This window comes from Mustela erminea, chromosome 9 (assembly GCF_009829155.1).
Source record: "Mustela erminea isolate mMusErm1 chromosome 9, mMusErm1.Pri, whole genome shotgun sequence".
NCBI classification, from domain to species: Eukaryota; Metazoa; Chordata; class Mammalia; order Carnivora; family Mustelidae; genus Mustela; species Mustela erminea.
In genome coordinates, this window is record NC_045622.1 from 103,142,329 (window position 1) to 103,156,635 (window position 14,307).

The window sequence follows — 14,307 nt, forward strand, 5'->3', positions numbered from 1 at the left end:
ATGAAAAAATGCTTACAACCATTGGATCTGTTGTTACTGTTTTTTTTTTTTTTTAAGTTTCTCTCAATGGAAAGAGCAAGGAAATACGTGTGTATGTTGACACTTGCAAACACCTGTATCTATGTTAACTGAAATATGAGCTCATACTGATTTCTCCATCTCTAATAGGTTGTCGTATGGATCATTCTAGACTTCTCCCCTTGCTTGTCTATGATCTTTCATTTCAACAGCCCATAAATTCAACAGCCCATAACTTCCTGTGGGTCATCCTACCCTGCCCTACCACAGGGCAGCTGCAAGTGAAACTTCAATGAGTAAACTACCACTCGCATGAGATAGGGAAGCCAAGGATCCAATAACAGAAACTTGCTTTTAGATCTTGGTTGCACTTCCAGGCTGTACTCATAAGTACAGTATTTAAGTCTTTTCATATCAAAACCTCAGTCACATGAGGACAAGTCATTCTCACTTTTATCCCAAAGACCAAATGTGGGCCCATTAAATGGGTACAAACTGATCTCTTGTATACTACTGGTTTTTAGTATCTTATAAAATAAAGACCTGGACAGGATATGATGCAATACTAACAACATGTGTCACCTATTTCTTAGGGTAAGATAATTTGAAATATGACTTTCGAGAATAATTTAACAATATCCTATAGTAGGAGGTGTGCACAATTTAGGGCATACACCTTGCAAATTATTTCCCAGTATACAAAGAGATGTGCACCAGACTGTTCTGAGTTGGGTTTCTTCTAAAAAATATTGCAGGAACTGTACATTTTATCAACATGCAAGAAAGAAAATGTTTGTATTTACATAGCTGAGTATGGTAAGATAATGGAACTGAATGAATAAAAGCCACACATTATGACAGTGGGTGGAAAATACTCTTTGAAGAAGGTAAACATGATATATTTTTAAAGCACAATCATAATTTATTAGTGAACTTGATTAAGGATAACTCTCCTTTTGTCTGCCCATATCTTAACAAAATGCTCTCCCTTTCACAGACTTCCAAAACCAGTGAAAAATGTAAAGAGCAGAGCATTGAAAATCAATGTGGGAAAAATTCTGTTTTTCTTGTTTTTTTAAGATTTCATTTATTTATTTGACAGAGAGAGAGAGATCACAAGTAGGCAGAGGCAGGTAGAGATGGTGGGGGGGGGGAGCAGGCTCCCCGCTGAGCAGAGAGCCCGACGCGGGGCTCAATCCCAGGACCCTGGGATCACGACCTGAGCCGAAGGCAGAGGCTTTAACCCCCACCCAGGTGCCCCCCAAAATTCTGTTTTTATTTAATGTTTTATTTAATATTTTGCAGTAAGTGGGTTCAGTAAAACAAACAAACAAACAAAAAACATACGTTTGGATCTGATTTCTCTCTCTAGATCTTCTGAAGCAACTGGTTCTCTGCTATAAAAAATTAAGTAGTTACATTCCAAGCAAAATTATAATCATAATCAATAAAGGTAGTGGTTGAAGAGCTCTCCAATGTAACCAAGAGAAAAGGGCTAGCAAAATCATTGGTTAATATCTTTTTTTTTTTTTTTTTTTTGTAGGCTCCATGCCCAGTGTGGAGCCCAATGCAGGGCTTGAACTCATGACCTTGAGATCAATACCTGGGCTGAGATCAAGAGGAGGACGCTAACCTCCTGAGCCACACTGCCACCCCACTAACTTTTTTCAGTATACCTAGTTGTAGTGGTTAGTGATTTTTGTCATGATGTTTGTTAACAAAATGTTAACTTGTAGAAATTCAAATTTATTCTTAGCTGCTGTTTGGTCTTTGGGATAAAAGTGAGAATGACTTGTCCTCATGTGACTGAGGTTTTGATATGAAAAGACTTAAATACTGTACTTATGAGTACAGCCTGGAAGTGCAACCAAGATCTAAAAGCAAGTTTCTGTTATTGGGTCCTTGGCTTCCCTATCTCATGTGAGTGGTAGTTTACTCATTGAAGTTTCACTTGCAGCTGCCCTGTGGTAGGGCAGGGTAGGATGACCCACAGGAAGTCATGGTGACTACGCATAGCTGAAAGTGATTGTCCCACTACTCTTCAGATCAGGTCAGACTCTTCCGTGGACATGAATGATGGTGAGAAGGAGCTCTCACCTACCATTTGGTGCAGTTCTAAAGGGATGCAAAGGTAGGAAGATTTCCTTTTCTATTCTCAGCTTCTAGGAAGAGCTCTGGGTTGAGCTATTGGCGGGTGATGTGTAGGAACATGGATCAAATGTGTCTAGTAAAGGCTGAGGTGAGAATGAAATTTGGGATGAGTTAGCCTGCTTTTGAAGGATGGGTTCTCATCTGCATGGGAGTAAATGTTCAAGCTGTGGAATTGTGCCCCCTTCAACATTTATTTCAATGGGAAGACATTAACTAACTTTCAGAATATATGGAATGTGAACCAAAGAAATTGAAGGAAAGGAGAGGGAAGAAGTGGCTGGCTAAAGGTATCTGATACAGAACTCTTTTCTTGGAAATGGCCCTGTTGTGTATATTCAAACACAGAAAGCAGCTCAACACACCTTGGTTTCATTCTTGACCTGATTTGAGAGGGAAACTATGGAACTTGATCATATAAGGAAAATTTTCTGGTCCCTTCTTTGTTTCCTGTCTTATGATAGAAATATTACTCTTTCAGGGTGCCTGGGGGACTCACTCAGTTAAGTATCTGACTCTTGATCTAAGATCAGGTCTTGATTTCAGGGTAGTGAGTTCAAGCCCTGTGGCAATCCATGCTGGAGTTGGAGTTTACTTTAAAAAAAAAAAAAAGAAAGGAAAAGAAATATTACTCTTTCTTGAGACATATAAAATTATATACAAACATTTTTTGGCATTGTCCCATATCTATGTGTCTCAAACACACACAGAATTATCTGAGACCCAATGTCACCTAAGGTCACAAGTTTAGGTTTTATCTTCAGGATGTTTTGCTTAGACCTGGATCCTGATCACGAGCAGATGGTTGTCATAGTTCTGTCAGTGTTGTTTTTCTCAGACAGAAGTAGTGATGTTATTATTTGAGTCCATTTGTAATTATCTCTGTGTGGGCAAATATGCAAGAATGACCACCTGTTTTCCCCTTAGGAATAAAGAATGAGGGACATCTGGGTGGCTCAGTGGGTTAAGCCTCTGCCTTTGGCTCAGGTCATGATCTCAGGGTCCTGGGATCAAGCCTGCATTGCACTCTCTGCTCAGCAAGGAGCCAGCTTCCTCCTCTCTGCTTGCCTCTGTGCTTACTTGTGATCTCTCTCTCTGTGTCAAATAAACAAAAATAAAAAATCTTTAAAGGAAAAGGAATAAAAATGAGACAGAAACTAGGAAATATAGACAAACCAGACTTATTATAGTTCACATTACAACCAAAGCATATCAGGCAGGACATATCAGGCAGAATGAACAAGGGTGTGTCAGTGATTTTTTGCCACAGTAATGGTGCATAACAAATAACCCCCTGAAAGGTAATGGCTTAAAGCAATACACATGCATAGGCTGACAAGTCTGCACATGGGTGTGCATGGCCCTTCTGAAATTCCCTGGGACCATTCACACGTATGAGGGTCAATAATTGCTATCTGGTTAGGGATGACTTCAGCTGGGATGAATGCTATAGCTTTTCCCATTTCTGGTATATTTTATCCTCAACCAAGGTGGCCCAGCTATATTTTCTCAGCCATGACATGAGCTCAAGAGTCTATGCTTTTAAAACATTTTCTTATATCCCATTGGCCAAAGTGAGTCACAAGGCTGAAACCAAAATTGAGGAGGAAAGGAAATATATTCCATCTTTTAACAGGGGCAGCGGTGTGTCATGTGGCACTGGTGTGAATGCAGGGAAGGGTAAAGAAGAAAAGCTGTCGATGCAACAAATCTATACACAAGGGTGGTATACAACAATTAAAGAGATCTCTGAAAACCATTTTGAGTTGGCCTGGCACATCAGAGCTTTTAATAAATCATCACTGTGCTTATGGTGTAGGGCAACATTAACAGAGGCAAATTTGCTAGAGAAATTGAATTCTCATTTGGTCCAAACACAGAAATGCTGACTGACATTGAAGAAGTGATAGAATCCCTTGAAAACTAAGTTCTCTTATAAGGAAACTGAAGGTTCTCATTTTATGAGAAAAACCAGTTATAAAAAAAACCAGTTTCTACTCTCATGCACTTATGAATTCATGATATTAACTATGGACTCTGAAAAACAATCTGAGGGGTTTGAAGTGGCAGGGGGGTGGGAAGTCGGGGTACCAGGTGGTGGGTATTATAGAGGGCACGGATTGCATGGAGCACTGGGTGTGGTGAAAAAATAATGATACTGTTATGCTGAAAATAAATAAATGAAAAAAAAATTATTTTCTTTTACTGTATTGTAGGCTTCCAGTTGACAGGAATTGTGCATGTTTTGTTCATTGCTATATTCCTAGCAGCAAAACTTATAACAGAGCCTAGCACATAGTAGACATTTAATCAATATTTGTTGACTGAATGAATAAATGAATGGATAATACTCTTGTGAACCAGAGCCATAACACATGGCTCTTACAGGACTCACTAGAATGATTTGTTCTTTTTCCATCATTTTTTCCCTAGAAGATGTAAATTCTTCATGCATTCTTCATGCATATTTGTCATATTAAATTTTAATAATAATACAATAAAAATAATAACGATGTATTATCTATTAATATTTTGATTATACCAAGCACTTAGTTCCAAGTTTTATATGTACAAAGCTGTTGAAATCATGCAGGCATATGACAAGCAACAGGAGGTGAGTACCACAAGCACCCCCTTTTGTACTTTTGCTATTTATTAAAAGAGTTTTTTAATTTATTTTACAGAAAGAGAGAGAGAGAGTGGGGGGAGGGGGAGAGGGAGAGAATCTCAAGCAGATTCTGCACTAAGAATGGAGTCAGACATAGAGCTCCATCTCCTGACCCTGAGATCATGACTTGAGCTGGAACCAGGAGTGGGATGCTCAACAGACTAAGCCACCCAGGCCCTCCCACTACAGTTTTTATAATTTTAAAAACTAAGGCATGGAAATGGTAACAAAGATATACCCATGTTTACACAGTGTGTGACTGGAATTATAACTCAGGCAATTTCATTTACCATCATGCTAAACTGCCTCATGATGCCATTCTTCCAAAGCACATTTTTCATGTCTACAAGAAAGGGGTTGAAGAATGAATCTGTTCTCTGTAAAATATTTACATTCACAGCACTAAAGATTGTGTTAATACACCAGAAGGAGCAACTGCATGGTTTGGCCCGAATCCCCCACAGAAAAACATCATCCAACTAGACCAAACAGACAATCTGAAGACCTTCCTGAAGGGGGAGCCTCAAGTACTGGGGGTAAGTGAGCTTGACCTCCAAACATAGTATTTGGGAAATAGCCATTTCCAGAGAGGAGAACAGTTGTCCTTTGTGGCTCCTGAGGTATGATTAACTCTGTCATAAACTGACCTCCGTAAACCTCACTGTGGCAGGAAATAGATTTTTCAAAAATCAGAGGTCCTGTAATCTGAAAGGAAAATGCATTTATCTAGTGAGAAGGGAAAAAGAAAGTTATCATAAAACCTTTCTAAACAACCCTGAACTTGAGAAAAGGCCATGGACTCCTTGGGGTTTCATCCTTGGAGCCTTTTCAAAACCAGGGGATGGGAAATAGCTCTGTGTAAAGACCACAAAACCATCTTCTTAGAAACCTGTATGCTTCCTACTCTGAGCATCTTCTTTTTCACTCCCCAGGTGGCTCAGATCCTGATTGGTTTGATGAAAGTGTGCCTATTTGCTATAGGTCTGCGTTTTCGTTCTTCTGACTTTTCCCATTGGTGTTATTCCCCAACCATGAGCTCAGGATATCTTATATGGGGATCCTTATTTGTGAGTATGTTGGAATATCTCAACTTCCTCAGTGGTAGAATTCTGGGAATATTTCTTCCAGCCTTCTCTTTCAAAAACCAATGACTTGATCTGGGCTTTTACATCTTAGAGCAAAACATGTGACCTAAATGCTTGGGGGTTCTGTTGAACTTTGGTTTGGGGGAAGTACAAGTGCACGCTCACCAGGTTGAGTAGATTCTTCCATTTTTAGTTCTTTGTGTCTGGAGCTGTGTCTATTGCTGCTGGAAGAAACATGACATTAAACCTGGTAAGTATTTCCCTGGGCCCAAAGCAACAAGCAGAATCAGAAGTGCTCTATCTCAAGACAAAGGAAATAATTTCCAATTCTCTGAATTATCTGGGCTCTACGGGGGTCATGGCAAATTCTTCCATGAGGAAACTAAGGTTTGACTTACTTTTTCAGCCCTATTGTCTGATACTCCATCCCTAGGATTCATTTGTGAATACAGAATCCAATGCTTCAGCCCATCCTTCTTAGACTTAGGAAAATTATTTGAGAATATGTCTTCAACCCCTTCAAAATAAGTGAATGTTTTTGTGTTTCCCAAAGGGAGGAAGAGCATGGAACAGAAGGACATAGGCGACACTGATTATTCTCTTCCAGATCAAAGGCAGCCTGGGAGTGAACATACTCAGTGCTGTGGTTGGGGGAGTAGGGATAATCTTGTCAACAGTAGGACTGACTGTGGTACATGAATTGGAAAAAAGTTGTCTTATTCTTGTAAGTGTTTCTGAGCTGATTTTATTTTCTGAAGTTATCTTTCTATTATCTAAATATACATTAGTCTGAGATGATTGTCTCTCAGTTGATCCTGGCTTATCGCCACAAGTAGTAAGATCTGGGACTTTGATCTCATGGGGAGAACTTTCAGCCCCTTTTTGGCTGGGACTTACAAGGATTTTTTTCTTGCATTCTTCACTGAACACAGTGATGTTAGAAGATTGAGCATGAGGATCTTTCTTTAAAGCCTCCAGGTTTGAGTTCGGAGCTGGCTCAGGAAGTTCTGTGTTATATGCGGGTGGGGCAGGGAGAGTCAGGGCCTCCAAGCCAAGACGCTCAGAGTCTCGGGGGTGTATGTGGTGTAAGGAAAGAACAATGATATCACTTTCATAGTCTTGGAGGTTCTCCGCTCTTTAGATGAGAAAAAAGTAGAAATTCACACAGGGAGTTATTATAAGGAAAATAACTTGAATTGGGCAAGAGAGAGAATTTCTAAGCCAAGAAAACTAAAGAAACACGTCTGATTTAATCTAAATTTGCCCTGCATTTATGAAGGTCTACAGCAGACTCCTCTCAGCCCTTTTAGGATTTTCTTTTCAATTTTTCTTCTTTTGGTTTGTTATGGGACAGAACGTTACCTTTTTCTTTAATGGAGAATGAGTCAGATTGGAATCAGAGAATCCAGGGCCAAGGGAAGTATTCATCTATTAATCATATTCCTTTTCTTTTTCCTCTTCTCTCCCCTCGTGGAAATGGCTTCTTTTTAGAGGGCACTTGAGATTGGGCTACTAGTCCTCTCCCTGCTGGAAGTCAGCATCGCTATCTCTCTCTCTGTGTTTGGGTGCAAGGTGACCTGCTTTGTCACACAGGTAAGCGTTCAGGACCTGAGGGAGTGTTCACGTTTCTCTCATTGTGTGTTCCTGTTTCTCTCATTGTGTCTCTTCTTTCTGAACCAATGAGAAGGATAAAGAAGCAGAGTGCAGGAAAGATTGTTGTGTATGTGACCTCTTCCTGAAATTGGAAGAGACAACAGAACACAGAGATAGACCTATGGCAGATGTTTCTGGGAGCCTCATAGATCTTGCTGGATATTGATTTTTATCTAGTGGGGGTATAAGGCCCTGAAAAAGGGATATTGAACTCTCAGGTCCCAGGAAACAGAAAAGAATTAGGGGTCCCCAGGATGAATTGAATCCCTCTAGCTGGAAGAGTATGTGAATAACACTATATATTTTTCTATCTCCACAGGTGGTGGTTATTCAGCCAAACAATGACAAGGTGCCCTCGGTAATGGCCCCTTATGAACATATTTATGAGGACCTGGAGTTTTAACAGGATAGTTCCTGCTTTTAGAAAAATTATTCATTGAGTATCACTAGGTCAATAATAACCTGCCCACCGGAAAGCAGTCACATTTGTGCATGGGAACATAATTATTACAAAACCAAATAAAATACATTTTCCCTCTATTGATGCTGATTGTGGTTTTTGGATCCGATCCTCCCACATCATCCCATAATCAACCATATGGCAGGGAGGCACACTATCATTTCTCATGATAACTTGTTTTTTTAAAATTTTTAGTAACTTTTATTTTTTATTTTTTTTAGGGGCTTTTTATTTTTTATTTTATTATTATTATTTTTTAAAATTAAATTTATTTATTTTCAGCATAACAGTATTCATTATTTTTTCACCACACCCAGTGCTCCATGCAATCCGGGCCCTCTATAATACCCACCACCTGGTACCCTGACCTCCCATCCCCCGCTCCTTCAAAACCCTCAGATTGTTTTTCAGAGTCCATAGTCTCTCATGGTTCACCTCCCCTTCCAATTTCCCTCAACTCCCTTCTCCTCTCCATCTCCCCTTGTCCTCCATGCTATTTGTTATGCTCCACAAATAAGTGAAACCATATGATAATTGACTCTCTCTGCTTGACTTAGTTCACTCAGCATAATCTCTTCCAGTCCCGTCCATGCTGCTACAAAAGTTGGGTATTCGTCCTTTCTGATGGAGGCATCATACTCCATAGTGTATATGAGTACTTTTAACGGAACTATACCACACATACAGAAAAGAGTATAGATCATTGTCACAGCTGGTCAATTTTTTAAAATTTTTATCTTTAAATAATCTCTACACCTAACATAGGCCTCAAACTTACAACCCAGAGATCAAGAGTCGCATGCTCTACCAACTGAGCTAGCCTGGCATCCCCAATGTTTGGATGGATAGAAAGTAAACATCCTCATGTAACCAGCACTTGTATCAATGAATAAACATTACCAAAGTTTCGGAAGACTGTGAATGCCCCCTTTCTTTCACTAAGTTTCCCCAGGGTAAGTGCAATCTTGACTTTTACCACTCATATGGCTTTTATCTGTCTTTGAATGTTATAAAATGAAATCTTGCGATATGTGTAACTGAGTATTTATCCAGGAGATGGCTCCTTTCTTCTAACATGTTTGTGAACTTCATTCATGCTATTGCCAGTGACAAAATATCTTTACGTCTACTGCTGCGAGATAGTGTATTGTAAGATTTATAGAACAATCTATTATCTATTTAAGTATTGATTAATATTTGGGATGCTTCTCTTTGGGATGAATAGTGCTGTGCATTAAAAATGTATCTATATACTTTGGTACAGGCATGTATAAAATTCCATTGTGTGTAGACATAGCAGTGTAATTTCTAGGTCATATCCAAAATGCATATAACACATATATATGCCTTCTAGCAGTGCCTGAAGTCCAGTCTTTGCATGTTTCCACCTTAACAAATGTGATTTTCATTTTAATAATTCTGATGTAGTTGTATCACATTGTAATAATTTTAATACTATTTATTTTATAACAGCTTTAGATTTATTTTTTTCATTTTTTATTTATAATTTTTTAATTTTTTTATTAACATATAATGTATTACTAGCCCCAGGGGTACAGGTCTGTGAATCTCTGGGTTTACACACTTCACAGCACTCACCATAGCACATACCTTCCCCAATGTCCATACCCCAACCACGCTCTCCCTACCCCCCTTCCCCTTGGCAACCCTCAGTTTGTTTTGTGAGATTGAGAAACTCTTATGGTTTGTCTCCCTCCTGACCCCATCTTATTTCATTTTTCCCTTCCCTACCCCCCAAACACCCCAAGTTGCCTCTCAAATTCCTCATATCAGGGAGATCATATGATAAAATTGTCTTTCTCTGACTGACTTATTTCGCTCAGCATAATACCCTATAGTTCCATCCATGTCATTGCAAATGGCAAAATTTCGTTTCTTTTGATGGCTGCATAGTATTCCATTGCATTATATACCACATCTTCTTTATCCATTCATCTGTTGATGGACACCTATGTTCTTTCCATAGTTTGGCTATTGTGAACATTGCTGCTATAAACATTCAGGTGGCTATTGTGAACATTGCTTCTATAAACATTCAGGTGCACGTACCCCTTCAGATCACTACTTTTGTATCTTTAGGGTAAATACCCAGTAGTGCAATTGCTGGGTCATAGGGTAGCTCTATTTGCAACTTTTTGAGGAATCTCCATTCTGTTTTCCAGAGTGGTTGTACCAGCTTGCATTCCCACCAATAGTGTAGGAGGGTTCCTCTTTCTCTGCATCCTCGCCAGCATCTGTCATTTCTTGACTTAATTTTAGCCATTCTTTTATTTATTTATTTTTTATTTTCAGCATAACAGTATTCATTATTTTTGCACCACACCCAGTGCTCCATGCAATCCGGGCCCTCTATAATACCCACCACCTGGTACCCTGACCTCCCATCCCCCGCCCCTTCAAAACCCTCAGATTGTTTTTCAGAGTCCATAGTCTCTCATGGTTCACCTCCCCTTCCAATTTACCCCAACTCCCTTCTCCTCTCTAACTCCCCATGTCCTCCATGCTATTTGTTATGCTCCACAAATAAGTGAAACCATATGATAATTGATTCTCTCTGCTTGACTTATTTCACTCAGCATAATCTCTTCCAGTCCCGTCCATGTTGCTACAGAAGTTGGGTATTCGTCCTTTCTGATGGAGGCATAATACTCCATAGTGTATATGGACCACATCTTCCTTATCCATTCATCCGTTGAAGGGCATCTTGGTTCTTTCCACAGTTTGGCGACCGTGGCCATTGCTGCTATAAATATTGGGGTACAGATGGCCCTTCTTTTCACTACATCTGTATCTTTGGGGTAAATACCCAGGAGTGCAATGGCAGGGTCATAGGGAAGTTCTATTTTTAATTTCTTGAGGAATCTCCACACTGTTCTCCAAAGAGGCTGCACCAACTTGCATTCCCACCAACAGTGTAAGAGGGTTAGCCTTTCTCCACATCCTCTCCAACACATGTTGTTTCCTGTCTTCCTAATTTTGGCCATTCTAACTGGTGTAAGGTGGACTGGTGTGAGGTGGTATCTCATTTTGGTTTTGATTTGTATTTCCCTGATGCCGAGTGATATGGAGCACTTTTTCATGTGTCTGTTGGCCATCTGCATGTCTTCTTTGCAGAAATGTCTGTTCATGTCTTCTGCCCATTTCTTTTTTATTTTTTTATTTTTTATAAACATATAATATATTTTTATCCCCAGGGGTACAGGTCTGTGAATTGCCAGGTTTACACACTTCACAGCACTCACCATAGCACATACCCTCCCCAATGTCCATAACCCCACTCCCCTTCTCCCAATCCCCCTCCCCCCAGCAACCCTCAGTTTGTTTTGTGAGATTAAGAGTCACTTATGGTTTGTCTCCCTCCCAATCCCATCTTGTTTCATTTATTCTTCTCCTACCCACTTAAGACCCCATGTTGCATCACTACTTCCTCATATCAGGGAGATCATATGATAGTTGTCTTCCTCCGCCTGACTTATTTCGCTAAGCATGATACGCTCTAGTTCCATCCACGTTGTCGCAAATGGCAAGATTTCATTTCTTTTGATGGCTGCATAATATTCCTTTGTGTATATATACCACATCTTCTTGATCCATTCATCTGTTGATGGACATCTAGGTTCTTTCCATAGTTTGGCTATTGTGGACATTGCTGCTATAAACATTTGGGTGCACGTGCCCCTTTGGATCACTACGTTTGTATCTTTAGGGTAAATACCCAGTAGTGCAATTGCTGGGTCATAGGGTAGTTCTATTTTCAACATTTTGAGGAACCTCCATGCTGTTTTCCAGAGTGGTTGCACCAGCTTGCATTCCCACCAACAGTGTAGGAGGGTTCCCCTTTCTCCGCATCCTCGCCAGCATCTGTCATTTCCTGACTTGTTAATTTTAGCCATTCTGACTGGTGTGAGGTGATATCTCATTGTGGTTTTGATTTGTATTTCCCTGATGCCGAGTGATATGGAGCACTTTTTCATGTATCTGTTGGCCATCTGGCTGTCTTCTTTGCAGAAATGTCTGTTCATGTCTTCTGCCCATTTCTTGATTAGATTATTTGTTCTTTGGGTGTTGAGTTTGCTAAGCTCTTTGTAGATTTTGGATACTAGCCCTTTATCTGATATGTCGTTTGCAAATACATTCTCCCATTCTGTCAGTTGTCTTTTGGTTTTGTTAACTGTTTCCTTTGCTGTGCAAAAGCTTTTAATCTTGATGAAGTCTCAATAGTTCATTTTTGCCCTTGCTTCCCTTGCCTTTGGTGATTTTTCTAGGAAGAAGAAACATCTGCTGTGGCTGAGGTTGAAGAGGTTGCTGCCTCTCCTCAAGGATTTTTTTTTTAATATATATTTTTTAATTTTATATATTTATTTGACAAACAGAGATTACAAGTAGGCAGAGAGGCAGTCAGAGAGAGGAGGAAGCAGGCTCCCTGTTGAGCAGAGAGCCCGATGCGGGGCTCGATCCCAGGACCCTGGGATCATGACCTGATCCGAAGGCAGAGGTTTTAACCCACTGAGCCACCCAGGTGCCCCTCTCCTCAAGGATTTTGATGGATTCCTTTCTCACATTGAGGTTCTTCATCCATTTTGAGCCTATTTTCATGTGTGGTGTAAGGAAATGGCCCAGTTTCATTTTTCTGCATGTGGCTGTCCAATTTTCCTACCACCATTTGTTGAAGAGACTGTCTTTTTTCCATTGGACATTCTTTCATGCTTTGTCAAAGATTAGTTGACCATAGAATTGAGGGTCTATTTCTGGGCTTTCTATTCTATTCCATTGATCTATGTGTCTGTTTTTGTACCAATACCATACTGTCTTGATGATGACAGTTTTGTAATAGAGCTTGAAGTCTGGAATTGTGATGCCACCAACTTTGGCTTTCTTTTTCAACATTCCTCTGGCTATTCGAGGTCTTTTCTGGTTCCAGCAGCTTTAGATTAAAAAAAAAAAAAATCAAGAAGATAGTAAAGAGAGTTCCCATACATCCCAAGTCAGTTGACTTCTTATATTAATATAGAATGAACCATATTGATACATTATCATTAAATTAATGATACATTATCATTACCTTAAGCATTATTATTATTCAGATTTCTTTAGTTTTTAGCCAGTGCCCTTTTCCTGTTCTAAGATCCCACCCAGGACACCACATTTATTAGTTGTCATGTTTCCTTAGGCTCCTCTTGGCTGTGGCTATTCATGAGACTTCGTTTTCAATAGCCTTGAGATTCTGTGGAATACTGGTCAAGTGTTTTGTAGAAGGTCCCTTAACTGGAGTTTGTCTGAGATTTTTCTCAGGATTACACTAGAGTTTTGAGTTTTGGGGAGAAAAAACTCAAAAGCAAGATATCATTTTTTTTTTAAAGATTTTATTTATTTATTTGACAGAGAGAGATCACAAGTAGACAGAGAGGCAGGTAGAGAGAGAGAGGGAAGCAGGCTCCCTGCTGAGCAGAGAGCCCGATGCGGGACTCGATCCCAGGACCCTGAGATCATGACCTGAGCCGAAGGCAGCAGCTTAACCCACTGAGCCACCCAGGTGCCCCGCAAAATATCATTCTTATATCCAATCAAGGGTACATACTATCAACATGACTCACACTGTTGATGTTGACTTTAATCATCTGAGTACAGTTTTTCAGTTTTTTCCACCTAAAGTTAGCTTTTTCCTGAATTTTATTCTGTATTCTTTGGAAGGATACATTCAGCCACTGTGTGCAGCCCAGACTCAAGGAGACAAGGGTTATGACCTACTGCTTTGAATGTAAGTAACTACATAAGTTATTAGATATTCTGCATTGAGGTTTTGTCCATTTTCTCCCACTTCCTTGTGCATTCAATGATTCATTTGTATGAATTCATGAATACACATATACTTTGGGTTATAATCAAATACTACTTTATTTTATTGCTCAAATTGCTTCTGTTTTCATCACAGTGGCTCCTGAGTCCCTTAGGTGTACCCCATCTCTGGGTCTCATTTTAAGCATTTCCTTGTTTTATGCCACTACCATAATCTCAGGGTTATCTTACGTAGTTCCTGCTCCAGTCTTGGAAATCAACCATTTCATCAGACAGCCCTGTTACTTTTTAGTGGAGAATGGTATCAGAAATCCAGATCTGGGCTCTAGGTATGCTTGTTGCTATTGGGATGTCATTTATTTTAGGTTATCTCAGCTAACAGAGCAAAGAAATATATGTATATCTACTAACTCATGTGTCTTAGTTGAGCTGCTATAAAAAATAGTATAGATTGGGTA

General features: G+C 39.7%; 1 protein-coding gene across 2 annotated transcripts; it reads left to right on the forward strand.

Annotated features, from left to right (window-relative positions):
- Positions 1-1,891: 1,891 nt before the first annotated feature.
- Positions 1,892-8,116, forward strand: LOC116599577 (membrane-spanning 4-domains subfamily A member 4A-like). Of its 2 annotated transcripts, XM_032359473.1 has the most exons (7): positions 1,892-2,149; positions 5,235-5,370; positions 5,767-5,901; positions 6,113-6,169; positions 6,527-6,643; positions 7,411-7,512; positions 7,892-8,116. In XM_032359473.1, exons 1-7 carry the CDS (start codon positions 2,088-2,090, stop codon positions 7,973-7,975), a joined length of 693 nt encoding a protein of 230 aa, XP_032215364.1. In that variant the 5' UTR covers positions 1,892-2,087; the 3' UTR covers positions 7,976-8,116. The 2 variants fall into 2 exon arrangements, with proteins under 2 accessions (XP_032215364.1, XP_032215365.1); XM_032359474.1 differs by lacking the exon at positions 6,527-6,643.
- The last annotated feature ends 6,191 nt before the right edge of the window (positions 8,117-14,307 follow it).

Bases quoted from the DNA above. Each gene is read 5' to 3' on its own strand.
- LOC116599577 (XM_032359473.1), top strand. From the start codon at position 2,088: ATGAATGATGGTGAGAAGGAGCTCTCACCTACCATTTGGTGCAGTTCT. The intron at 2,150-5,234 runs GTAGGAAGATTT...TTACATTCACAG, and splicing joins AGTTCTAAAGGGATGCAAAG to CACTAAAGATTGTGTTAATA. The intron at 6,170-6,526 runs GTAAGTATTTCC...ATTCTCTTCCAG, and splicing joins GAAACATGACATTAAACCTG to ATCAAAGGCAGCCTGGGAGT.